This window comes from Bubalus kerabau, chromosome 12 (genome assembly GCF_029407905.1).
Source record: "Bubalus kerabau isolate K-KA32 ecotype Philippines breed swamp buffalo chromosome 12, PCC_UOA_SB_1v2, whole genome shotgun sequence".
Classification (NCBI taxonomy): domain Eukaryota; kingdom Metazoa; phylum Chordata; class Mammalia; order Artiodactyla; family Bovidae; genus Bubalus; species Bubalus kerabau.
The window spans coordinates 32,338,148-32,364,576 of NC_073635.1; the positions used below are offsets into that span (position 1 = coordinate 32,338,148).

At 49.4% G+C, this 26,429-nt stretch overlaps 2 protein-coding genes across 4 annotated transcripts in view; one reads left to right on the top strand and one right to left on the bottom strand.

The window, feature by feature from the left end:
* LOC129624480 (uncharacterized) overlaps positions 1-26,400 on the bottom strand; it is a 42,947-nt gene extending 16,547 nt beyond the window's left edge. Inside the window, exons 1-4 of one of the 2 annotated variants that reach the window (XM_055542468.1) lie at positions 25,541-26,400; positions 16,363-16,424; positions 15,852-15,943; positions 1,192-1,346 (exon numbers count right to left, since the gene is read on the bottom strand). In XM_055542468.1, coding sequence (XP_055398443.1) covers positions 1,192-1,346; positions 15,852-15,943; positions 16,363-16,424; positions 25,541-25,831 — 600 coding nt within the window. In that variant the 5' untranslated portion in view covers positions 25,832-26,400. The remainder of the gene's footprint in view (positions 1-1,191; positions 1,347-15,851; positions 15,944-16,362; positions 16,425-25,540) is intronic. The other variant, XM_055542469.1, reaches the window with a different exon arrangement.
* Positions 1-26,429, top strand: part of FLT1 (fms related receptor tyrosine kinase 1) — a 205,066-nt gene that overhangs the window by 175,845 nt on the left and 2,792 nt on the right. For both annotated transcript variants that reach the window (XM_055542466.1, XM_055542467.1), the window contains 10 exons: positions 484-572; positions 4,741-4,897; positions 5,344-5,441; positions 6,599-6,721; positions 8,432-8,543; positions 10,267-10,366; positions 14,478-14,583; positions 15,069-15,211; positions 19,501-19,585; positions 22,688-22,776. In XM_055542466.1, the coding sequence (XP_055398441.1) occupies positions 484-572; positions 4,741-4,897; positions 5,344-5,441; positions 6,599-6,721; positions 8,432-8,543; positions 10,267-10,366; positions 14,478-14,583; positions 15,069-15,211; positions 19,501-19,585; positions 22,688-22,776 (1,102 nt within the window). The remainder of the gene's footprint in view (positions 1-483; positions 573-4,740; positions 4,898-5,343; positions 5,442-6,598; positions 6,722-8,431; positions 8,544-10,266; positions 10,367-14,477; positions 14,584-15,068; positions 15,212-19,500; positions 19,586-22,687; positions 22,777-26,429) is intronic.

Here is a 26,429-nt window from a genome sequence, read left to right on the forward strand (position 1 = left end):
AGGACCTGGGAGAAGGGGTGATGTCCCGAGGCTGGGGGCAGGGAGGGTGGTGCCAGTCACAGGCAGAGCCCTGACCTTGCCCCAACTGCCCTCCTCAAAGTTCTCTCTCTTCTACTACTCTTCTTTTTTTTCTGCTTCTTCCCCATACTCCTCCCCCATGTCTACTCTTGTATTTTTAAACTCTTTCTCAGGTTCAATTGAAAAAGAAATCTCACTCCTAAGTTGCATCTCCCAGAAAATGTTAGTCACCAAATCATGTCTGATTCCTTCCTGACCCTATGAACTGTATCCCATCAGGCTCCTCTATCCATGGGATTCTCCAGGCAAGAGTACTGGAGTGGGTAGCCATTCCCTTCTCCAAGGGGTCTTCCCAACCCAGGGATTCCCCCAGAACTTGCTAACATAAAAACAAGCCGGTGTGAGACCTCCAGGCCTACCGAAGCTGGCAGATGACTGGCTGAGCTTGTGTTGCTTTGGTTGCAGGGCCCCTAATGGTGATTGTTGAATACTGCAAATATGGAAATCTCTCCAACTATCTCAAGAGCAAACGGGCCTTATTCTTTCTCAACAAGGTAAGGAACTTCTGGGTTGGGGATTTTTCAACAAAGAATTGAGTTTCCATTCAGGCTAGAGCAGCATAGTCATGTCTAGTAGTCATGTACAGATGTGAGAGCTGGATCATAGAGAAGGCTGAGCACCAAAGAACTGATGCTTTCAAATTATGGTGTTGGAGAAGACTCTTGAGAGTCCCTTAGACTGCAAGGAGATCAAACTAGTCAATCCTAAAGGAAATCAACCCTGAATATTCATGAGGAAGACTGATGCTGAAGCTAAAGCTCCAATACTCTGGCCACCTGATGGGAAGAACTGACTCATTGGAAAAGACCCTGATGCTGGGAAAGATTGAAGGCAAGAGGAGAAGGGGGTGACAGAAAATGAGATGGTTGGATGGCATCTCCGACTGGATGGACATGAGTTTGAGCAAACTACAGGAGATGGTGAAGAACAGGGAAGCCTGATGTGCTGCAGTCCATGTGGTTGCAAAGAGCTAGACACAACCAGAGCAACTGAACAACAAAAATAATAGCATAAAACAAGAAAATGTATTTTTCCGTTGCCAACTAAAGAAATGTTGCTAGCTTTCCATCTGGCTCTACAAGGACCGAGTCATCAGCCACTGCAGTCGCTCACCTTTGTTCTCAGTCGCTCAGTCGTGTCTGACTCTTTGCATCTCCATGGATGGTAGCCCACCAGGTTCCTCTGTCCATGGCATTTTCCAGGCAAGAAAACTGGAGTGGGTTGCCATTTTCTCCTCCAGAGGATCTTTTGCTGACCTTTAAAACACTCTGAAAGGAGTTCAGGTGGAGATTAGAAATAAGGCAATCTGTGCCCTGGGAAAACTAGCAGAACAGGCCTTCAGATAGTCACATATTTTCACAGGAGAAATTTTTTAGGAACCTGTATTTTTTTTCTCTTTCCTAGTCAGAAAAGCCCTGAAACCATTAACTAAGGTATCTGTTCCCTGGGACTAGCAGCAGCCTTCTGCCTGCGTATGTTCTGGGTTGCACGCACTATCTTGACCAGAATCACGTGTAAACGGACCTCCCCTAGCACCTCAGAGCTCTCTGCAAGGCTACTCCCAGACCACAGTCCTTAGAAAGACCCTAAATAAACCTGACTCACGGTTCTGAGGTTGTGCTTTTCCTCAGTCAACACCGTCAATGACTAAGCTTAAAACACAGTCTCTGCTTTTTCCTTTAAAAGAAGTTGTTGTTGTTGTTTTTTCCCAGAAATTAATTTAATATTGTAAAGCAATGACACTCCCATAAAGCCGAGAGACAACAAGGAAGCAAAAAAAAAAAAACCTCTTTCTTTCTGTGCTAATATATCACACTCTTTTTGTGGCAAGCACAGAGACTATTTGATCCCACTGTGTGCAGTGATAGAGATTAAATCTACTAGCCATCTATCTAAATGTCAAGTCATCTTGATGAATTTCTCTCTCCCCATCTCTCTCTCTCTCCCTCCCCCTCTCTCCATATAGACCCAGACATGCACAAATCACTTAGTCTCTCGTATCTTAAAAGATGATGGCAAGGCAGATTCTTTACTGTCTGAGCCACCAGGGAAGCCCAAACCCAGATGGCATATTAAAGGGCAAAGACATCACTTTGCTGACAAAGGTCCGTCTAGTCAAATCTATGGTTTTTCCAGTAGTCATGTACAGATGTGAGAGTTGGACCATAAAGAGGGCTGAGCGCTGAAGAATTGATACTTTTGAATTGTGGTGCTGGAGAAGACTCTTGAGAGTGCCTTGGACTGCAAGGAGATGGTTAATCCTATAGGAAGTCAACCCTGAATATTCATTGGAAGGACTGATGCTGAAACTGAAGCTCCAATACTTTGGCCATCTGATGGGAAGAACTGACTCATTGGAAAAGACCCTGATGCTGGGAAAGACTGAGGGCGGGAGGAGAAGGGGATGACAGAGGATGAGATGGTTGGATGGCATCACCGACTCAATGGACATGGGTTTGAGCAAAGTCTGGGAGACTGAAGGACAGGGAAGCCTAGCGTGCTGCAGTCCATGGAGTTGCAAAGAGTTGGACACGACTTAGCAACTGAAAAATAACATGATAAGAATCTTAAAGCCGAAAGGGATCTTTGTGATCAGCTAGTCCATACTCACATCACAGACGTGCCTAGAAAGTCCAGCAGTTGCCTTAAGGACATGAACTTGGCAAAAGATAAAGTCAAGGAGAAAGAACCCAGCTCTTCTAATGTCCCTTCAATACTTTTTCCATGCACTGTCCTGGGTAAGAAGAGGGGAAAAAAACATAAGAAAAAGTGGAGGATGGTACCCTGGACTGAGAGTTGTACAACTTCTCTTCAGTCCTGAAATCCTGGGCTGGCTTCAGGAAGAACTAAGCCAGCAAGAATACCCCAGGGACCTGGGCAGGATGGAACGTTTGCGTTCGTACCTCCTTTGTTTGAAGAGCCTGCTTCCTTCTCAGGCTATATTTAATGATTCACCTCCCTGTTGGTGGAGCTCAGTGTTTTCGTGGAAAACACACAGCTGTATTTCACATTTGGAACCTAAAGACATATAAAGAGAAGGTGAAGGAAAAACCGAAAGGCTGAATCGAAATGGGATATTTCATTTTCCAAATAAATTCACTAGGATCTTTAAATATTATTTGTAATAAATCCAATGGATTCTGTCAGAGTCCCAAAAGTTCAGTAAATCAACCTTTATTTACCAGAAACAGTTACCAATGAGCAGAGCTAAATATACCATTTACCAGGAGTGGGGAAGCGGGGGTGGGGTGGGGGAGTCTGAGTTACGGTCCCTGGAGCTTTGCCAAAGAGTCAAGAACTTTTCACCCCAGCACCTTCCCCTGCCCACTTCTGTCCTGGAAAGGGTCGTGTGGGAAATAAAATTTCAGTCCCCAACTGAGCAGAATCAAATCTAACTGCCTCAGGGCCATACAGTAACCAGAGTTAACATTCTTTACCTGCTCTCAGGTAGGTCACCTGGATGGCAGCGGGGGTTCACTCTGAGGATTAACTCCCTTCTGCTGCAGGCACAAGAGGGTCTCTTTCCAGGGGCAGGAGCCTAGAGACCCTCTGCGCTTCCAAGGTTTTGGGGGCTGAAGCTGTCGTGTCTGTCCTCTGCTTGCTCCCACTACGCCCTCTAGTGGACGGACCACTCCCACGTAGTGATGCTTCCAGGAAAAACCAAGGAAGGATGGGGAGCCAGCCCGGCCACAAAGCACAGGTGGTTCAGGGGACGCCTTTGAACCCCAGTCCCCCTACAGCCACCCCTGAGCCAGGTACACGGTGGACTCACGAAGCCACTGAGAGTGCTGTTTCTAGAATCACAGCAATTAGATGAATTACTAAAGATGATACCCATCTTTTCTGGTTCCACCCAAAACCAACAACTCCTGTGAGTCCATACATAAGACGACAGAGCTTTTCAGATGTGGAAAAGGAAATCCCAGAAAAGCAAGGTGGTTCGCTACTCAAGATCACCCACTTAATGAAAGAGTTGGATACACTCCAGGGCTCAGATGCCCAGTTAAGAATGAAAGGCATTTTCTGCCTTTGTTAGGATCAGGCTACATCTTTGAATGGAGGGGAGAAGAAGAAATGGTCACGTTCCCTCCTTCTCCAAGGAAACCAGACACATTGGTAACTGCAGCCTCCTCTTATTACTCCCACTGGGGATTATAAAGCGTGGTCTCGGGTTGACTGGGGACCCTTTTCCATCATTCCATATCTTTCCCAAGATGGCGCACAGGATGGAAAAGTGCTTACAGGCACAGAATGGAGTTGGCCAGACCTGGGTTCAAGCTTTGCCGTCTATCAGCCGCATGTGACTTTGATTATTTGACTTCTCTGAATGTATTCCTTCATGTATTGTAAGAGCTACTTTGTAAAACTGTTGGAAAGATTAAACGAGAAAGCGTACCTAAGACTCTTAGTGTGCTGGCTCGCAGAGTAAGTGCTCAGTAAACAGCAGCTGCTGTGAATATTCCTTTATCCCACCTGAGATGCTACCCAGAAGCCCAGGCAAGAGTGGAAGACTTCCCACCCCCAGGGGGCAGCCGGCTACTAGTTCACTAGCCCTTCTCTCAGAGGACATCCTCCCAACACAGGCAATCGCTGGCCTGAGGGCCCAGTCTCCCTGCTGCTGTTCCGTCCCTTTCATCACTGTCTTCCTTGGTCTCTTAAAAGGATGCAGCCTTACACGTGGAGCCTAAGAAAGAAAAAATGGAGCCAGACCTGGAGCAGGGCGAGAAACAAAGACTAGACAGCGTTACCAGCAGCGAGAGCTTCGCAAGCTCCGGGTTTCAGGAAGATAAAAGTCTCAGTGATGTTGAGGAAGAGGAGGGTAGGTATTAATTCCTTCCTGTCCTCCAGTCTGAGATATTTTTACAACACACTGTGCATCTCTGAAATTTTTTTCTTATTTATCACCCTAATAAACATCCGTGAGAGACTCGAAGGCTAATGTCCTGGGGAGATAAGATTTGAATTTAGATTATTTCCAGAGTTACTAATTTTGACAGGGAACTGTACAATTGTCTCCCCCCCAGGCCTTTGTGTCTTAATGGATCATCCTCCTGCCCCCTGTCCCCACCCCCCAACACTTGGGCAAACCGGGCTAGAGGCCTGGAAAAATGTTGGATATTCATGTGGAGACTGAAATGCTCTCAAAGATGAACTCTGATCTGTTTGTTGGTTTGTTTTATGTTTTGCTAATGCTGTTCCAATAAACTGGGATTTGGTGGCCTGACAAGAGCCTTTACAAACAGCTTCGGTTTTAATACTTTCCAGATTTTGACGACTTCTACAAGCAGCCCATCACTATGGAAGATCTGATTTCTTACAGTTTTCAAGTGGCCAGAGGCATGGAGTTTTTGTCCTCCAGAAAGGTCAGCTCTCACTCTTCACTGTTTTGCTTCTTTGCTGGGCCTGGATGTGTGGATATACACACGGGCAAGCACAAACCTTCGCTATAAGTTCACTTTTCCTCATATTTGCTAGTATGTAGGCCCTTAAATGGGCTTCCCTGGTGGCTCATTGGTAAAGAATCTGCCTGCCACTCAAGAAGACGTGGGTTCAATTCCTGGGTCAGAAGATCCCCTGAAGGAAAAAATGGCAAGCCACTCCAGCATCCATGCCTGGAAAATCCTGGACAGAGGAGCCTGCCAGGCTACAGTCCGTAGGGTCACAGAAGAGTGAGATACAACTTAGTAACTAAACAACAACAGGTCCTTAAACGTAGAGTGAACTTCACAACACACTCCTTAGTCTGTCCTGATGTGAGGGAGGAGGTTTGAGAAATGACTCTTGGGTACCAGTGAAAGTGTTAGTTGCTAAGTCATGTCCTAGTCTTTGCAACCTCTATGGACTGTAACCCACCAGACTCCTCTGTCCATGGGATTCTCCAGGCAAGAACACTGGAGTGGGTTGCCATTCCCTTCTCCAGGGGATCTTCCTGACCCAGGACTCCTGCATGGCAGGTGGATTCTTTACCGTCTGAGCCACCAGGGAAGCCTTGTGGGTAGGGTACCAGTGGGTAGATCTTAATTCCAGGAGAAGAGCTGCTTTGCTGGGTTTCAGACTAGATGATCCCAGCATCCATGCTCCATGTTTTCCCCTAGCATGCCTCCAGAACTGGTCAGAATCTCAGAGTACACGGCCCCACATCTGTTAGCTCATCCCAGGGGAGTCCTCCTAGGAAACTCCAGCTGGGTGGTGATCTGGTCTCAGCAGCTCAGGATAAAAGGCTATGGGGAAGTCGAACTCCCTGGGAGAATGGACGGCCAGCTCTGTTTACCTGATGCCATCCTGCAGCACCAGGGCAGAGAGGATTCGGGGCACTCCTTGACTTGGGGGCCTCAAAGGGGTCTGAATTTGTAGAGAGAAGTGCTTCATGTTTGGGGCGACGCCATGTGCACGGAGAGCTGGTCCCTTCATGTAAAGGAAGCATGTGACATGAGTCCCCGAGTTAAGAACAGCAAGAAGGCGCAGGAAATTCCTGGATGAGATTAAGACAGCATCGATAATGGCACTGATTTTACTCTAGTGCATTCATCGGGACCTGGCCGCACGAAACATACTTTTGTCCGAGAACAACGTGGTGAAGATTTGCGACTTTGGCCTTGCCCGGGATATTTATAAGAACCCCGACTATGTGAGAAAAGGAGATGTAAGTCCAAAGTTTGATGTTTGTTTGACTCACTGGGGCCCTATCATTCCTAAACCATAGACCAAAGCCCTTGGTAAATATTTACATTTCCTTGGCAGAGGTCCCCAAACAACAGCCTGTGCAGACAGGCTGGCCCCACGGCCTCTGGACCCAAGGGTCCTCGCACAGGGCTGAGAGAGGCCCTGCTCTCCTCCTCCGGTCCTTCCCTTGGCCCCAGCCCAGCTCCTGTCCCTTGGACCCTTTACTGCTGGTCAGTAGCCCTGCCGAGCCCATGTCAACCCCTCCTCTGCCCCCCCGGAGGGAGTTCCCCAGGCAGCTGGGAGAACAGCCTGGACTCTTCCCCTCAGATAAAGCTGGGTGATGGCTTCGGCAGGTGTACACGTCTCAGGAAAGGGTGGGGGTGGCCGTCCACATGACCTCACTGGGGAGGAAATCACGTCCCCCTCGGGTCCACCCTCCTGCCCAGCATCTCTGCTGGCTCACACTGGCCTCTCCTCCCTCCCGTCTCTGGCAATAAGTGTTATTTCCACTTTCAGAGCTGACCTCCTGTGTCCTCTCCCCTCTGGCCTTTACCCTAAAGGCTTCATTATGTCTGGGTCTGGGCCCAGACAACTACTCTCTACTCCTGGCTCTCAGAGCGAGCACGCAGGTCATCCAGAGAGCTTGTTAAACTGATTCCAAAGTCTTGAGTGGGGCCTGAGAACGTGCCTCTCTCTAACAACTTTTCAGGTGCGGCAGACTCAGCCAGTCCCAGGATTCTACTCTGAGAACCACACTCCCCTGTCTCTCTCCTTTCTCTCTTTCTTTAACCTCACTTCCAGGCATGCAGGATCTTAGTTCCCTGACCAGGGATGGAACACACATCCCCTGTGTCGGAAACCTGGAGTCTTAACCACTGGACCCCGCTGGGGGAGTCCCCCCCAGATTCTTTAAAAGGAAAACAACAACAGGCTTTCCTCGAGAGCCCTGACTTACAAAGCTGGCAACTACCTGGGTGTCTGTCTGTGCTCTTTCCTATGCATCATTCAGCCTCTCCCCAGCCCTCCCCGCTCTATTTTTCTCTGTCCCCAACTCATCCCAGGGTCCCTGTCAATCTCCATCCCTATGAAGCCATAGGGCCGGACCCACTGGGACTCCCATTTCAAAACCAGTCACACGGGGCCCTAAACACTGTCTATCACCTTCCTTCTTTTCTGTGCCTTTGCCCACACCTCCCAGTCAATGACTTAAAATCCTGTGTTTTATATCGGAATGCCTTTCAAAACTCCTCGTTAAGAAAAATTCCTGGAAATGATCGATTTCCCAGATATCTTCTATCGGGTTGGTCAAAAAGTCTGTTTGGATTTTTCCATTAGATGTTACAGAAAAACCCCAAGGAACATTTTGGCCAACTGCATAATTCGCAGGGCTCTTTCCCAGGTCCACGTGGAGTGCAGGCTGTTTGGGGAAGGAGGCTTTCTTACAGACTCGGGTGCTCTGGGCACAGAGGAAGGGCTTACTAAACAGTTACTGCCCGTCATAGGGATGAACACAGCACACTTTCAGGGCCACACTTCGGGCTGACGCGCAGTCTCCGTCCTAGGAAACCGTGCTGCTCCGGGAAATGATTTAAGGCCAAGCGTTATCTGGGAGGTGACCCCTGCGTGCTCGGGGCAAATGTGCTTTGCTTGCATGCCCTCCTGCTCAAGGCCTCCCTTCACCCTTTTCCAGACACGACTTCCTCTGAAGTGGATGGCTCCCGAGTCCATCTTTGACAAGATCTATAGCACCAAGAGCGACGTGTGGTCTTACGGAGTGCTGCTGTGGGAGATCTTCTCCTTAGGTGAGTCTGGCGGCAGGAGGAGAGGGGACAGCTGCCCAGAGCTGAGCGTCCGCCTCCTCTAGGTAATCACCTGGGCTGCAGCAGCCGCTAAAACCCATGCGGGGGCTCAGAGCGGTGTGCCCATACGTGCCTGGACCGCAAAAAAACACGCAGGGGGCTGCAAGAGAGGTCCGACTAGAATACAATCTCCAGTCCCACTTACCTCCAGCCAATCTGGCTATCCCTTCCCTGTCTTCCTAATTCCCTTCCCTTGTCCTAATTCCTCAAACACCCAGACTCTTTAATACCCATACCTCTCTGCTCCCTGCATCCTTCCATCCAAAACCCTGCAGAATTTCCCAGGAAAGACCCAACAAGCTCAGCTCACCCCCTGCCTCTGTTCAGCAGGGCTGGCCCCAGAAGACAGATCACACAGGATGAATGGCAGAAATGCTGGTTGTGTGCGGGTGCACTCAGCTTCCACCAACATGCACTGCGGTGGCTAAAAACCTGGTCCCAGGCCCGCGCTTCCAGATGCGTCCGGCGCCCACATCTGGCTGCAGACACGCAGCTGATGCTCCGAGGCCTCCCTCGAACGGCCAGGTCTAGCCAAGAGTCTTTCTAGACTTTGCCAAAAACTTGCCTCTCAGAGCAAATAAAAATCACCCAGTAACATCCCTGGCTTCCTGTAATGTGGGAAAACCATTCCCCTGCTTTCGATGACAGGCACCTGTTGCCTGCAATCTTTGAAAGCGGCTTGGCGGCTGCAGTGGCCCCGCGGGGACACAGCGCCAGTGCCGCACGCACCCAGCTGCTTCCTCCCAGCTGCGGTCACTCCAAGGTGCAGACAAACAAACGCTGAGAGAGACTAGCTTCCAGGTCTGGGATGGGGCTGATACGGAGGCCTGCTCACCCCCAGCCACAAATCCCTCCAAGAAGGGTTGTTCCCTGTGATCCTGCCCAGAAATTTTGGCAAAAGGCAAAGTCCCGGTTCCTCTGGCCCTCCAGGCCCGTGGGCAGCCCCCCAACCTTCACATCAGCCCGCCCAGTCCCGGCTCCCAACCCTCCTCCCCAGACCCATCACAACTGCCCCTCCCCCTGCTCAATGATGTATAAGGTTTACAGGAAAGTAGGGAGTTAAATGGAGAAGGCAATGGCACCCCACTCCAGTACTCTTGCCTGGAAGATCCCATGGATGGAGGAGCCTGGTAGGCTGCAGTCCATGGGGTGGCTGAGGGTCAGACACGACTGAGCGACTTCACTTTCACTTTTCACTTTCATGCATTGGAGAAGGAAATGGCAACCCACTGCAGTGTTCTTGCCTGGAGAATCCCAGGGATGGGGGAGACTGGTGGGCTGCCGTCTATGGGGTCGCACAGAGTCAGACACGACTGAAGTGACTTAGCAGCAGCAGGGAGTTTAAAATCCCAACGAATGAGTCTCTAAAGGATGGGATTTGTCTAGAGTTCCTTCTCCGGGTTGGGGGGGTGGGGGGCCCTCAGACACCAGCCTTTCTCCTGACCAGACAGACAGGAGCAGCCCTGGGAACCAGGCAGGGGGCATCAGACACCCAGCACCATGGGGCCGACCCAGCTGCTCTGTGGCCGTGCTGTGTGCCAAGGGCCCTTCCCGTCCCTGGGAATTTGCCACCAACCATCACCTCGGAGGAGCAGACAGACACCGAACTGGCCCGCACGTGCCCAAGGCCGTAAACACGCCCTGTGCTCTCTCGTCCCTGCTGCAGGTGGGTCCCCCTACCCGGGGGTGCAGATGGACGAGGACTTCTGTAGCCGCCTGAAGGACGGGATGAGGATGCGGGCACCCGAGTACGCCACACCTGAAATGTGAGCGTCCCCCCCAGCCCCTCCACTCCCACCCGGACCCCCATCCCCCATGGTTCCCCCCAACACCAGGCCTCCTCAGGAAGGGGACGCTCTGTTGAGTTTCAGAATCCCCTGTCCTGGGAGATACAGGCCAACCCTTGTCTCCAGGGATGCCCCTGAGTACCCCCATGGGGACCCAGCATCTTCCAAAAGTGGGACTTTGGGTCCTGAACCATCCCTACCCGGGTCCTCCCTCCACCCCGACACAGCATCCAGGTGTGAGCCTAGGAAACCCTGAACAGACCACCCAGGAGCTGGGGGCCAGACCTTGGGGGTGGCTCAGACTGGGAACCAGTGGGCTTGCAGGCAGCCAGGGTGGAGGCCAGCAGGGGAGCAGTGCTGACCCCTGTCCACAGCAGGGATCTGTAGGGGGCTGTTCTGGAATGCAGGGGAGATGAGAGGGAAAGGGGCCTCCTGTTAGGACCTGGCTGGGACCTGTGAGCCCAGGACCTTCCTGACAGCTCTCCCCGGTGGACAAGTGCTCACTCGCCCCGCAGACACTTTTCCCTGAAGCTCTGGGCCTGTTTTGCACTCTGAGGCCTGGGCAGGAATGTGATGACCCCAGCAGTTTTGTGTCCAGCTGCCCTCAAGGACTCAGGGGAGCCCCACCACCACCACGTCCCCCCACCCCACAGCAGCACCGCCTTTCCTGCAGGGCCCTCCCATCCCACCCACACGGCGGGGGCCTGCTGGGAGCCCTGCGATGGCCTTCAGGAGGAGCTAGAGGGAACGAAGGAAGTGGGGCTTGGCCAGAGTGCAAGGCCGCTCTCTTTCCTTCACGGTCCAGAGACAAGCTAGGTCAGACCTGGGACGAGGTGGCCCAAGGACTCAGGCCACAAGGGCAGGGCTGGGAGCAGCCCAAGCGCAGAGGGAGAAGGGACCCGGGCTCGTCAGGTGCGTGTGGTGCTTTGGCCAGGAAAGCACAAGGCCCTTCTGAGACCTGGGGAGACAGCCAGGTGAGCCCCAGGCCTGGCCGGGCTGCAGAGAGAGAAAGGCAGGAGGGCTTTCTCTCATTTAAAATGAGAGGACTCTGCACTTCGCGATTTAAGTATTTCCCCTGCTACAATCTTACTGGAAGACCCCAGACGGCGTTGGGGGCAGGTGGGCGGGAATCGCCATCTGAACTGAATGAGCGATGGAGCTAGCCTCTAAGAAGTGTCATGACTAGTTAGCTACGTACAGAGGAGACAGACAGAAAGGTGGTCCTCCAGACTCCCTAGACCACAGGACTGTCAAGTTAGGAACATACCCCATGTTCCTTAGAAGAAATATCTCTGACATGTTCACTCATGCTTTGAATTAAATATTTCTGCCCACTTTCCATATAATCTGAAAGTCACAAGAGCAAATTCCTAGTGACTAACAGTAATAATTGTTGGTGTGCAGTTGCTAAGTCATATCCAATTCTTTGCGACCCCATGGACTGCAGCACGCCAGGCTTCCCTGTCCTTCACCATCTCCCAGAGCTTGCTCAAACTCATGTCCATTAAGTTGGTGATGCCATCCAACCATCTCATCCTGCCGCCCCCCTTCTCTTTTCACCTTCAACAATAATGACAATTGCAGTCATTAACAGGTTTATTATTTATTAGTTACTTAGTGCTTATGAAGAGTCAGGCACTATCTTAAACACTTTAACGTATACCGGTTCACCTCATTCTCATAACAACCTTTGCAGTGGGTGCTATTATTATCCCCATTGTACAGATGAGAGAACCAAGGCATAGAACACAGAAGTGGTTTGCCACTTTGCTAATTAGTTATGCAAACCAAGTCTGAGTCCAGAACCCCCAGCACCACACTACACACCTGCAGGGTGTGTTTCCAGTTCTTATACTTACTCTGGTCCAAAACAACTCACATCAACTTTGGGCCCCAAATGGCCTTGGACTTTATGAAAGCTTCAAATCTTTATATATGAAGAGCACTTGTACCCCAGCTTAGAGCTAGAGAGAAGGGTGGTTCCTCAATTCTAGGGAGTTTCTTATAGAAATTATAAAAAGCAGCGGCTTTGGGAAATATTTGTGAAGTCCAGAATTCAAGAACGTTCACAAGTATTCGTATGGCTGAGTTCCTTCACTGTTCACCTGAAACAGCCACAGCATTGTTACTTGGCTACGCATGCAAGGTTGTTTCAGTCATGTGTGACTCTTTGCGACCCCGTGAACTGTAGCCTGCCAGGCTCAGGTCCATGGAATACTCCAGGCAAGAATACTGGAGTGGGTTGCCATTGGCTATACCCCAATATAAAATGCTTTCAGTGTTTAAAATTTTCTTTTAATTAAAAAAAGAAGTCCAAAATTCAAACCTTTAGCATTTGAAAGCTGATGGAGCCATTTCCATGTTGCTTGTACCAATAGCGGGAAGACATGGGTAAGGATAACGTGCACTCTCAGAACTTGGGTCCTGTGACCTGAACTTGACCTAAATTGATGTGCTCTTGGGAGCCTGGGTGATAGCTTGGACAGGAAGCTCCCTCCACAGGCCCCCTCATCCCTAGCTTGCTTTGCGAAGGCCTGTGGGGTTGGGTGTAACTGGTATCTCTTTTTCTTATTAAACCTATTTACTTAGTGATGTAAAACGGTTTAATGTTGAGTCATTGGTTCCTCGCCCACAGCCTGTTTGATCAGATGTCTTTCAATGAGGAGGAGAAGTAATGAATGTTTTGATTTTTTTCTTTTCCTTTGGTGTTTGCAGAGATGATTCGCATTGAATTTTAGGCAAGAGGATTGGAAATCAGAAACCAGGGATCAAAATAAAAAACAGCAATAGTTGTAGGTGGTCCCTTTGGCTGGTTTCAGCAGAGAGGAACTTGGGAGCACCCTGCTCACAGCTCTTGCATTTCCTCCACCTCCGCCTTTCAGCAGTGAAGCGATGCTAGTTGAGATAAGCCTGCAGCCTCTTCTTGACCAAATGCTGCCAACTCTCAGACCTACCTCCCTTTTTTTGCCCTGTTCAAGCCTTTCTTGCTTTGGCTACTTTTCAATAGAACATCTATGTATCTTTTCTGGGTGTCCCTGGTGGCTCAGTGGTAGAGAACCCACCTGCCAATGCAGGAGATGCAGGTTCAATCCCTGGGTCAGGAAGATCCCCTGGATAAGGAAATGGCAACCCACTCCTGGAGTTGCCTGGAGAATATTCTTGCCTGGAGAATCTCATGGACAGAGGAGCCTGATGGGCTACAGTCCATGGAGTTGCAAAGAGTTGGAAACGACTGAGCAACTAAACAACAACAAATGTATATACAACTGTGTGTGTGTGTGTGTGTGTGTGTGTCTGTGTGTGTCTGTGTGTATAACTGCTCTCCCAGTAGCCTCTGAGAGTCTGTTTCTTGCTAGAGACCAGGGAGCCTTAGACAAGATAAGGCAGATTCAGGCCAGCCTCTGCCTCAGCCCCTATACCAGAGCTGAGGATCCAAGACTCGAGTCTGTGACCACCTGCCTCTGCAGAATTTCTGCACCTGTCTCAACAGATTAGTTGGATGGTATTACCGACTTAATGGATATGAGTTTGAGCAAACCCCAGGAGATGGTGAAGGACAGGGGAGCCTGACGTGCTGTGGTCCATGGGGTCGCAGAGAGTCAGACATGACTTAGCTACTGAACCACCACCTTAATGTGAGATCCACATGGGACTGTATTATGTTCCTCTAGGCCATTGGCCACTGGCAGGCTGGCCCAGGTTCCCTGGATGGGGCACGTGCCTGGAGCCCCCACTCTAAGGCATGGAGAGGTCAGGGAGGTCTCTCAGGTCAGGGAGAGTGAAGGAACCTTGGGCACGGCAGCCCCCATCCTGTGTGCCCAGGGAGCAGGGAAAACACCCCAGAGTTATAGTCCCCTTCCTCACTCCCAGCTTCCTCCATGTCTATAAGTTCCACTCCTAGCAAGACCTGGCCCAAGCAGCCTTTTATGTATCACACTGTGTACCCACAATTTAAACAGAGTGAACACTACATACTGCAAAAAGCATCATCTTTATACACATGACAACGCCCACCCCTCTGCTGACATGTATGGTAACCCATGTACCCACTACCGCCTCCAGCCGTCTCTACTTTCCTCTCACCCAACAGCTACCAGATCATGTTGGACTGCTGGCACAAAGACCCAAAAGAAAGGCCAAGATTTGTGGAGCTTGTGGAAAAACTAGGTGACCTGCTTCAAGCCAATGTACAACAGGTAAATTTATCTAGACTATCAGAAGGCCAGATGCCTTTGATGTTAGTCAAGGGGTGTCTTCCTTGTCTGTCGTTATTTAGTGGCTATTAACAGCTGAGATCGGGATTCCCTGGTGGCTCAGTGGTAAAGAATCCAGCTGCTAATGCAGAAGACAAGGGTTCTACCCCTGAGTCTGGAAGATCCCCTGGAGGAGGGAATGGCAACCCACTCCAGTATTCTTTCCTAGAGAATTCCATGGACAGAGGACTCTGGTAGGCTACACTCCATGGGGTTGCCAGAGTCAGACACAACTTAGTGACTAAACAACAGCAACAATAGCTGAGATCACCAGCAAAAACACAAACAAAAAAGTGCATATATGCAGAAGTATCATCTCAAAACACAACCAAGATTATGGAAATGACATAGTTGAAGTAAGACAGTGCTGCACAGAAATAGGCTGGAGTAGAACGCGTGTGATCAGAGCTACACCTTTGCTGTTTCAGGATGGTAAAGACTACATTCCGCTCAACGCCATCCTGACAGGCAACACTGCGTTTACGTACTCGACACCTGCCTTCTCCGAGGACTTCTTCCAGGAAGATATTTCTGCTCCAAAGTTTAATTCAGGGAGTTCTGATAATGTCAGGTAAGATCTTTTCTTCTCCAACTTCATTTGATAAGATTTTCAAACTTTAAAAAAAAAAAGTTCACCTCCTAAACTCAACCGTAACATGTTCCCTTAGTTTGTCTGTGGGCTTTGCCAATGGCTCAGTGGGTAAAGAATCCACCTGCCTATGCAGGAGACAAGAAGTCACAGGTTCAGTCCCTGGGTCGAGAAGATCCTCTGGAGGAAGAAATGGCAACCTACACCAGTATTCTTGCCTGAAAAATCCCATGGACAGAGGAGCCTATATTCTGTGTGTGTGTGTGTGTGTGTGTGTGTATGAAAGAGGACATACACCATTGTAATGCTTTGCCTCTAAACACTTTGGTATACATCTTGTATGGAGAAGGAAATGGTAACCCACTCCAGTATTCTGGCCTGGAGAATCGCACGGACAGAGGAGCCTGCTGGGCTACAGTCCATGGGGACAAAGAGAGTCAGACTTGACTGAAGCAACTTAGCATGCACATATATCTTGTAAGGGGTGTTCTCCTGTGCCAGCACACCAAAATTATCACAAAGAAACTGATAATCTCTTCCTCTTATTAAGTTTTCAAGTTCCCATTATTGTCCCCAAATGTCTTCTGCACCTTTTTTAAAAACACCATCCGATCAAGAATACCTTGCATTTCCTTCCATTTCTTTAGTCTATCTTCCTCCCGAAGAACTCTTCCATCTTTTCCTCCTCGATGACCTTGACTTTTTTCATGATACCTTCAATACAGTGAAAACAAACTGGATTTGTTTTCTTACCTGACAAACTACAGTATCTCTTGTTAGCGCGAAGGAAACTGGAGAAGGGGTGAGGGGAGGCAGATACACCAAGTGGCCACGCTGGATAAGGTCAGCACCTTGGTGCCAGTAGTGACGTGTATGTTCCACTCACTACAGTAAGTCCCCTACATACAGACGAGTTCCATTCCAAGAGTGTCCAATTTATTAGTCAGTCCAACAAAGTTAGCCTAGGTACCCAACCGACACGATTGGCCACGTAGTACTGTAGTGTAATACAGTCATACTGTATTACTAGAAACCTATTACAGTAATACTTGACTGTAATAGGTTTATAATACTTTTCCCACAAATAATACATAACAAACACAAAAAGGAAAACATTTTCAATCTTACGGTACCTAGTGCAGTAGAAGAGCTGGCACATAGGGGCTGGCATCAAGTGAACAGGCAAGAAGAGTTCCTGGATGGAGAAGGGAGAAGAGGTGGGAGATGGTAGAGCTGAAGGGTCATCAGCAGTAGGAGATGGAGGGCCAGCTGCAATGTCACACTGATGGCAGTTTCTGATTCCTTGCTGGATTCAATTCTATCTACCCTTTTGCTTCTGGACATCCTGGGCTTGATATAAGATAGTGTACTACTGTGCTCTACCAATGGAGAAGGCAATGGCACCCCACTCCAGTACTCTTGCCTGGAAAATCCCATGGACGGAGGGGCCTGGTAGGCTGCAGTCCATGGGGTCGCTAGAGTCAGACACGACTGAGCGACTTCAGTTTCACTTTTCACTTTCATGCATTGGAGAAGGAAACGGCAACCCACTCCAGTGTTCTTGCCTGGAGAATCCCAGGGATGGCGGAGCCTGGTGGGCTGCTGTCTATGGGGTCGCACAGAGTCAGACATAACCGAAGCGACTCAGCAGCAGCAGCGCTCTACCGAACAGGAGTGTTTAAAGCACACAAAAGCACAGCCACTTGTAGAGGAGGCACGCACACAGCAACGTACGCTAGACAGGTAAACTAACTTACACCACTGGACATGCGAACACACGTTCGTTATCTTTGAAAACTCATAACTTCGCATGCAGGGAACTTACTGTACAGTGAGACACATGCTTTGTGGTCTGGTACAGCACTGGGCTCTTTGCATACATCACCTCCTCAAGACAGTCCTAGGAAGGAGTCCTATGACACAGATGGAGACATTCAAGCTCTACAGAGGATAGCTTTCCACAACCATGCAGTCGGAAAGCGGCAGAACAGAGTTTCTAACCCAGGTGTTCTGATGCTCTGTCGCTGTCCCTTGCAATCAGTCAGAACCAGAATTAGGACTTTCAGGCTATTCTATGGGCCTCCTAGCAATTTTATCTGCAGTGGGCTTCCCAAGTGGCGCTAGTGAAGCAACTTAGGATGGATGGACAGAGGTATCCTCCTAGACCACCAACCTCAGTCCAGCCACGCTTGGCAGGTCAGGGAAGAACTGGGAGGACTGATGGTCTGGGACAGGCCTGGAAGAAATCCAATGGCCAGCGCAGATTTGTGGGGTTGGGTCACAGGTCAGCGACCGATTCATACTTCACAGACCAGCCCAGATGAGTCATCCATTGTTTTAAAGAGGAGACAAGTAAGCCTGGATAGAATAATAAATTAGCAGAGGCAGATCAGGTCAGACACGGGGGAGGGAAGTATCAAACTGACACGGGCCCTTCCAGCCTCTTGCTTAGCCTTCGCCAGACAGGGCGCTTGCCTAAGAGATGGGCCCTGTCAGTGGTGACAGGGTCTCAGATGAGTGTGTGTATAGTGGGCCACCGAGCTCAGCAGGCAGTCACAAGGACGTCATCCAGTTACTACCGCTTCCTCCCGATCTGTAATCATAGGGCTGGATACACCAGACCAGCCCGGGTGCTTGGATATACACCACTGAATCGGCCGTGCGGCCCTGATGGGTCATGGCCTTTCAGAAGCAGCCGCTGTACACTGATGAAGCCGCATCACCTCTCTGGGCATCGTCTCCTCCCTCCGTCACATTCAGACCGGACGACAACTCAGGGCTCTTCTTGGCCTGACGTCATCTGGTTCCCTGAGGGACCAGAGGCCTGGCCACTGCTGAGTCCCTCAAGGGTCCCTGTGGGGTTTTGTTCACAACAGTGCAGTGAGGGCCATGAGTGATTAGAAACCACTGGCCGGGATTCCCGGGGCACACAGCCAGGGACCTGCAGCTTCAAAAGGTGTGAGGTCACTCCTCTGGCATTCGGGTTCATCTTAGCTGGGATGGGGTGCCTGTGATCTCCTGACTAATCAAAACTAAAGGCGTTATCCTGACCTGATTATTCTTTTTTTTTAATCAGCATTTTTAAATTTTTTATTCATTTTTTAAAATTTATTTAATTGGCGGCTAATTACTTTACAATATTGTAGTGGTTTTTGCCATACATTGACATGAATCATCCACGGGTGTACATGTGTTCCCCATCCTGAACCTCGCTCCCACCTCCCTCCCCATCCCATCTCTCCGGGTCATCCCAGTGCACCAGCCCTGAGCACCCTGTCTCATGCATTGAACCTGGACTGGCGATCTGTTTCACATATGATAATATACATGTTTTAATGCTCTTCTCTCAAATCATCCCACCCTGGCCTTCTCCCACAGAGTCCAAAAGACTGTTCTATACATCTGTGTCTCTTTTGCTGTCTCGCATATAGGGTTATCGTTACCATCTTTCTAAATTTCATATATGTGCGTTAGTATACTGTATTGGTGTTTTTCTTTCTGGCTTACTTCACTCTGTATAATAGGCTCCAGTTTCATCCACCTCATTAGAACCGATTCAAATGTATTCTTTTTAATGGCTGAGTAATACTCCATTGTGTATATGTACCATAGCTTTCTTATCCATTCGTCTGCTGATGGACATCTAGGTTGCTTCCATGTCCTGGCTATTATAAATAGTGCTGCGATGAACATTGGGGTACATGTGTCTCTTTCAATTCTGGTTTCCTCGGTGTGTATGCTCAGCAGTGGGATTGCTGGGTCATATGGCAGTTCTATTTCCAGTTTTTTAAGGAATCTCCACAGTCTTTTAAGGTTCTCCATAGTGGCTGTACTAGTTTGCATTCCCACCAAAAGTGTAAGAGGGTTCCCTTTTCTCCACACCCTCTTCAGCATTTATTGCTTGTAGACTTTTGGATAGCAGCCGTTCTGACCGGCGTGAAATGGTACCTCATTGTGGTTTTGATTTGCATTTCTCTGATAATGAGTGATGTTGAGCATCTTTTCATGTGTTTGTTAGCCATCTGTATGTCTTCTTTGGAGAAGTGTCTGTTTAATTCTTTGGCCCATTTTTTGATTAGGTCATTTATTTTTCTGGAATTGAGCTGCAGGAGTTGCTTGTATATTTTTGAGATTAATTCTTTGTCAGTTGCTTTGTTTGCTATTATTTTCTCCCATTCTGAAGGCTGTCTTTTCACCTTGCTTAGTTTCCTTCATTGTGCAAAAGCTTTTAAGTTTAATTACTGACCTGATTATCCTTTCTGCTTCTTTAGATATGTCAATGCTTTCAATTTCATCAGCCTGGAAAAACTCAAAACCTTTGAAGAATTCTCACCGAATGGCACCTCCCTGCTTGATGTAAGTAACAGAATTAACTTACTCAGCACACCCCGGGCAGCCCCCCATGCAAACACAAACCCCAACTGTCCAGTTGCTCTAGGTCACCAGGGGCCAGTCATCAGTGGTGGCTGAAATGACAATTCCAGAGGAATGGCAACAAGACATGGGACATACAGAGCTAATCTGAAAGTAGTTCTGTAGTCTGAAGATGACCCAGAGCTCACCCCAGGGCCCAAGTCCTTGGCTGGGCATAACCTTAGGAAGCGTCCTTGGGTGTTTCTAAGCATCTTGGCTATCAGGGATGGAAGCCTGCTATCCCAGCATCAAAGCAACTCAAAACTGTGTGAGGGGCGGGGCCTCCCCTCTGAGATCCTGGCACAATCTCTGAGACCTCTTGCTCCTTCCCACAAAGTTTCCAGAGCTGAGCAGCCAGGCTCCCACCCAGCCGCACAGAGGGAAGCGATCCACACAGCCCTGGCGAACAAGAGGCCTCAACTCACCTGTCCCTTTAAAGGTCTGGACAAGGGGCTGAGAGATTAAGGGGAGGAGACAGAGAGCTGGACCAGAGCGTGGTCTCCAAGGACACAGTCACTGGATCCAGGACCACCCATGCTCACAGAGCCATGACCCAAAAAAGGCCTGGAAAGCCTACTGTGGTGAGAAGGTGGTGACCTCAAATGCTGTGGTCACCGCTGGAAAATGCCCAAACCCTTCAAATACACCAGATAGAGAGAAAAAGATGACGTGAACATTAAAAAATAAAAAAAATTACAAATACGCTGTGACTACAAAGACAAAGTGCTGGAAATGTTGCTTTGCTGCTTAGAATGCTGGTTTTAAGTCCAAGGAAATGGCACTGAATACAACATGCAAGATTTCTTTGACCCTTAGCCCTCCCGACCCTGATGCACTGGGCGCTAGGGCAGTATCCTTGCTTAGGTTCCTCCCTGATGGTCAAGGACACACACAGAGCCACATAAGAGACCCAAAGGGTGGCAGGAACTACGTGTGGGGTCCACTCACTGGAAACACCATTTTGACAGTATAAGGAGGGCCCTGCGTAAAACTCCGTGCTAAATATGACCCAGTGAGTAAACGGAATTGCTGGAAACTGTAACTCAGTTCAGTTCCATCGCTCAGTCGTGTCTGACTCTTTGCAACCCCATGGACTACAGCACACCAGGCCTCCCTGTCCATCACCAACTCCCAGAATTTATTCAAACTCATGTCCATTGGGTCAGTGATGCTATCCAACCATCTCATCCTCTGTCGTTCCCTTCTCCTGCCTTCAATCTTTCCCAGCATCAGATCTTTTCAAATGAGTCAGCACTTCGCATCAGGTGGCCAAAGTATTGGTGTTTCAGCTTCAGCATCAGTCTTTCCAATGAACACCCAGGACTGATCTCCTTTAGGATGGACTGGTTGGATCTCCTTGCAGTCCAAGGGACTCTCAAGAGTCTTCTCCAACACCACAGTTCAAAAGCATCAATTCTTCGGCGCTCAGCTTTCTTTATAGTCCAACTCTCACATACATACACGACTACTGGAAAAACCATAGCCTTGACTAGATGGACCTTTGTTGGCAAAGTAATGTCTCTGCTTTTTAATATCCTTTCTATGTTGGTCATAACATTTCTTCCAAGGAGTGTCTTTTTATTTCTGACAAAATGTGGTCCACTGGAGAAGGGAATGGCAAACCACTTCAGTATTCCTGTCTCAAGAACCCTATGAACAGTATGAAAAGGGAAAAGGATAGGACACTGAAAGATGAACTCCCCAGGTCAGTAGGTGCCCAATATGCTACTGGAGATCAGTGGAGAAATAACTCCACAAAGAATGAAGGGATGGAGCCAAAGCAAAAACACCACCCAGCTGTGGATGTGACTGGTGATAGAAGCAAGGTCTGATGCTGTAAAGAGCAATATTGCATAGGAACCTGCAATGTTAGGTCCATGAATCAAGGCAAATTGGAAGTGATCAAACAGGAGATGGCAAGAGTGAACATTGACATTTTAGGAATCAGCAAACTAAAGTGGACTGGAATGGATGAATTTAACTCAGATGACCATTATATCTACTACTGTGGGCAAGAATCCCTTAGAAGAAATGGAGTAGCCAGCATAGTCAACAAGAGAGTCCAAATTGCAGTACTTGGATGTAGTCTCAAAAACAACAGAATGATCTCTGTTTGTCTCCAAGGCAAACCATTCAATATCACAGTAACTCAGGAGGGTCTCAAACCTCCATACAATCTTCAAGAAAGAAAATTAAACCGTGTCTCTATTATTTCTCACTCAGTTGTGTGCAACTCTTTGTGACCCCATGGACTGTAGCCCGCCAGACTCCTCTGTCCATGGGGATGCTCCAGGCAAGAATACTGGAGTGGGCTGCATTCTGTTTTCCAGGGGATCGTCCCGACCCGGGGATCAAACCTGGGTCTCCTGCATTGCGGGCAGATTCTTTATTTTATCACTTGAGCCACCAGGGAATCTTTACATATCACTGCCAAGTCAGCTGCCCAATTAGCTTTAACATATTTACGCAATAGTTTGCATAAAATAGCATAAAAGTTGACTACGAAAAATGCTCACCTGTTACCTGCAATTTCCCATTTTGATTATATTTGCTTTCTTCACCTGCAGGAAGAAGGGTCTCTGAGTCACTGGACATAGTGGCCTCTTGTAATTGACAAGGTTTAGACTGTCCAGTTGGAGAAGGCAATGGCAACCCACTCCAGTTCTCTTGCCTGGAAAATCCCATGAACGGAGGAGTCTGGTGGGCTGCAGTCCATGGGGTCGTGAAGAGTCAGACACGACTGAGCAACTTCGCTTTCACTTTTCACTTTCATGCACTGGAGAAGGAAATGGCAACCCGTTCCAGTGTTCTTGCCTGGAGTATCCCAGGAATGGGGGAGCCTGGTGGGCTGCCATCTATGGGGTCGCACAGAGTCAGACTCGACTGAAACGACTTAGCAGCAGCAGCAGACTGGCCAGTATGGAGAAAGTGCTCTGTCCACACAGGGAGGGAGGCCAGATGCTGGAGTGACCTCAGACATGCATCCCAACGTCACGAACCCCTCTGGTTCAAGCAGGAGCTGTAACTCTTCCTTCTTCCCTGCAGGACTACCAGCTGGATAGTGGCACCCTGCTGGCCTCCCCCTTGCTGAAGCGCTTCACCTGGGCAGAGAGCAAACCCAAGGCCTCACTGAAGTGAGTTAGGAAGCTGGGGGCGGGGGGCTTTTCTCACTTTCTGGAGGGGCAAGAGGGACGATGCCCGGGAGGAGGGTTTCATGGCCATACTTGAGCACTGCCTGCCCTACTAAACTGCAGTGTCCAGGCTGTGCAGAAAGCTCTTTTCCCTGGAAGGAAAGTAAAGAGGGCATAAAACCAGACATATGGACACGGCTGGGGCGGGGGGAGGAAGGAGAGAGTGGGAGGCATGGAGAGAGTAATGTGGAAACATACATTACCATATATAAAATAAAGAGCCAATGGGAATTTGCTGTATGACTCAGGGAACTCCAACCGGGGCCCTGTGCCAACCCAGAGAGGTGGGATGGGGAGGGAGGTGGGAGAGATGTTCAAGTGGGAGGGGACATGAGTAAACCTATGGCGATTCATGTTGATGTTCGGTGGAAACCAACACAATCCTGTAAAGCAATTATCCTTCCATTAAAAATAAATGAATTATAAAAAATCATTAAAAAAAAAACAAAACAAAAAAAAGCAGACACCTGAGCACCATGCTCTGGAAAGGAAGAGTGGGATTTGAGAGAAGACAGAACACTCCAGCAAAGAGAAGCACAGTCTTTCGGCGGAAAGGAGCCGGACGTCCTCAACCGTGAACAGTGTACAGTCGGGACCAGAGACCTGTCCGAGGGGGCGGGGAGAGAACACACACCCGCTACCCGCCGGGGGCCTGCAATGAGGGGACAAGAAGGGCCCTGGGACAGTCGTCTAGTCCTAAGATGCGCCATCCTGAGACCCCAGCTCTTCCAAATGAAGGCTCGTTTCCTGTTAGAGCCCGCTCTCCTGCCTCCACCGGGCAGCCAGTGACAACACTGTCAGAACTACCAGGGCTCTCGCTGCACTCTGCACGGCCGGCTCCTCTCCGCCCAGCGACATCGCTGGGCAGGGCAAGGCCCACCAGACTTGCCTTCCTTTCCTGGTTCAAACATCTGCCCTTGACCCTCCCCGCCATGTGGAACCGTTCTGCCCCTCTTTTATCTCAATCAGGGATCTGCAAACTTCCCCCACCCCTTAAACAGAGTTCCCAAAACACTTGGGAGAAGTTGGGCCTCCTTCGGTAAGCAAAGGACCCGAAAATAAGATTTAAAAAGTGAACAAAGTCTTCAGTTCCTCCACAACACAGGTGGAGTGCTCCCTTCTCTTTTCCTCAAACTCTCAAGCACCCTATGTTTTCCATACAGTTGAAGAGCTAGGAGAACAAGAGTACTTTGGGGGTGGACCTGTTTAAAAAGAGAACCGTGCCTAGGGAAGTCAGGTGACTTTTTACATCTTTCATGATCAATATTTTTGGTGGAGTTGAAATGCTGTTTTCATTCTGCATTTGTGTAGTTTGGTGCTATGTTCAGAGTTAAGTGTTTTCAGAAAAGTATGTTCTGCATGTGTTTTTTTACAGTCTAAATTCTGACTGCCGAGAAGTTTCTATTTTACGAAACTTCACTTAGATGGTTTTTCTACTGAATGCAGACCCATTCGTAAGAGGCCAGTTATAAAAGCAGCTGACAGACGAGCAATAAAACGCAGCTGTGTCCAGTCAACCATACTCACAAGAGCCGGTGGCCCTGGCCAGGGAACACGTGAAAATTAGCTTCACCTCATCGGCTATCAGGGCAAATGCAAATCACATGAGCCACCTCTTCACCCCCACCAGGATGGTTTGAACCAGGGACGTGGTTCTAGAACTCTGGTCCTCACTAACCAGAGTCAGTGTTGATGAGGACGTGGAGGAATTAGAACTCTGGATGCTTGCTGGTGGGAACATGAGATTACTGCAGCCACTTTGGAAAACAATCTAGCAGTTTACAGAGGAAAGCAGTCCTCAGAAGGTTAAACAGAGTTACTCTGAACCAGCAATGCAACTCTGTAGGTATACATATACCCCACAGAAACGTATATGCAAATATTCATAAGAATCAAAAGTAGAAACAACTCTAGTGTCTATCAGTTGGTGAACCGATAAACAAAATGCATATATCCGTACAAGAGAATATTTGTCAATCAAAAGTACGAGGTACTGATAGGCGGCTACAACATAGATGAACCTTGAATTAAGTGAGAGGAGCCAGTTGTATGATTTCATTTATATGAAATGCCCAGAGTACACTTTAAATAGGTATATTGTACAATATGCAAACATGTCAATAAAACTATTGTTTTAAAAAACAACAACAAACCAAACAGGTGGCCAGCTCACAGGCTAGTTTGCAGACCCTGATGTAAACCAAAGGGCGTCCGCAGACACCTCGGAGCAGTGGGGCCCCAGCTCATCAACTACAGAGGACTGGAGGGCTGTGAACGCTCCCCGACGGACACCTGCGCACCTGTGTCCTCTCCACGGGCACCCAGGGACCCCGAGCCCAGTCCTGGGCAGGTCACAGGACACGGAGTGAGGGGGAGAAACGGGGCCCACATGTTCTTGTTTCCTGCCTTGAAACACTTCCAGACCTTTGTGGGAAAAAAATGGTCCACTCCGAGACCAACATACAGAACATGGTTCAAAGGCCGGGTGCGCCAATCTCGAGCCAAACGGCCAGTGGCACGCGGGGTTCTCACTCCCACCGGTGTTGCTGAAACTATCAAATACGGAGGACCAGACCAGCTCCCCGCCCCACCTGCACCCAACCCAAAAGCTAGTCTTTTCGCCCTGGCCAGCGACACACTGCCCGGAACCGAACCAAACCGAATGCTTCTCTCCTCCGGAGCACAAACTTGAGAGGGAGAAACTTACAAGTTTCTGTAGCACGTCCCAGGCATCGCTCCAGGCGGCCGCAAGAACTTTGCATGAAGTCGGTGGCTCAGAACGGGAGAAATGGATCCTCTTGCAGTTCCGGAGGCCGGACGCCCCAGAACGAGGTGTCGGCAGGGCTGCATCCCGACATGAGGCCCCCTCCCCCACAGGACATCCCTGCCAGCGCCTCCTCCAGCCCTGACGCCCCGGCACTCCTCCTCTATGGCCGTGGCCCCGCTCCTCCTGCGAGCGCTGTGATGCCCCCGCCCGGACGGACACATGGGATTGCATTCAGGGCCCACCTGGGTGATGCAGGCGGCGCCTCCTCTCAGGATCCTCTATTTTAATCGCAGCTCTCCCCTTAGACGATGTTGTTCACAGGTTTAGCATCTTTCAGCCAATCCCAGGTGCTAACGGACCCGCGGAGGGGAGCGCTGGACCCAAGCCTGGGAGCTGTTTTCCACCAGGAATTCTGGATTTGTTTTAACTAATCCCACCCTCCGTCCCCGGCCAGTGGAGGAGAGGCCGTGGGCAGCTCCAGACACCCCAGCCTAGTTTGAGGTAGGACTCAACAGACTCACTCTGGATGGGTTTGAACAAGTGTTAATCCTCCAGTCGAGTCCAACTCTTTGCGATCCCATGGGCTGTAGCCCACCAGGCTCCTGTGTCCATGGGATTTTCCAGGCAAGAATACTGGAGTGGGTTGCCATTTCCTTCTCCAGGGGGTCTTCATGCCTCAGGGATCGAACTCGGGCCTCCCACAGAATCTGCAGGCAGATTCTTTACCAACCAGGGAAGCCGCTGGGCTTGAACAAAGCGCCCAGTAGAGTGGACTTAAGTGTTTCCAATAAATCCATTTTGTAGAATTGATTTTTTTCTTTCTTTTCTG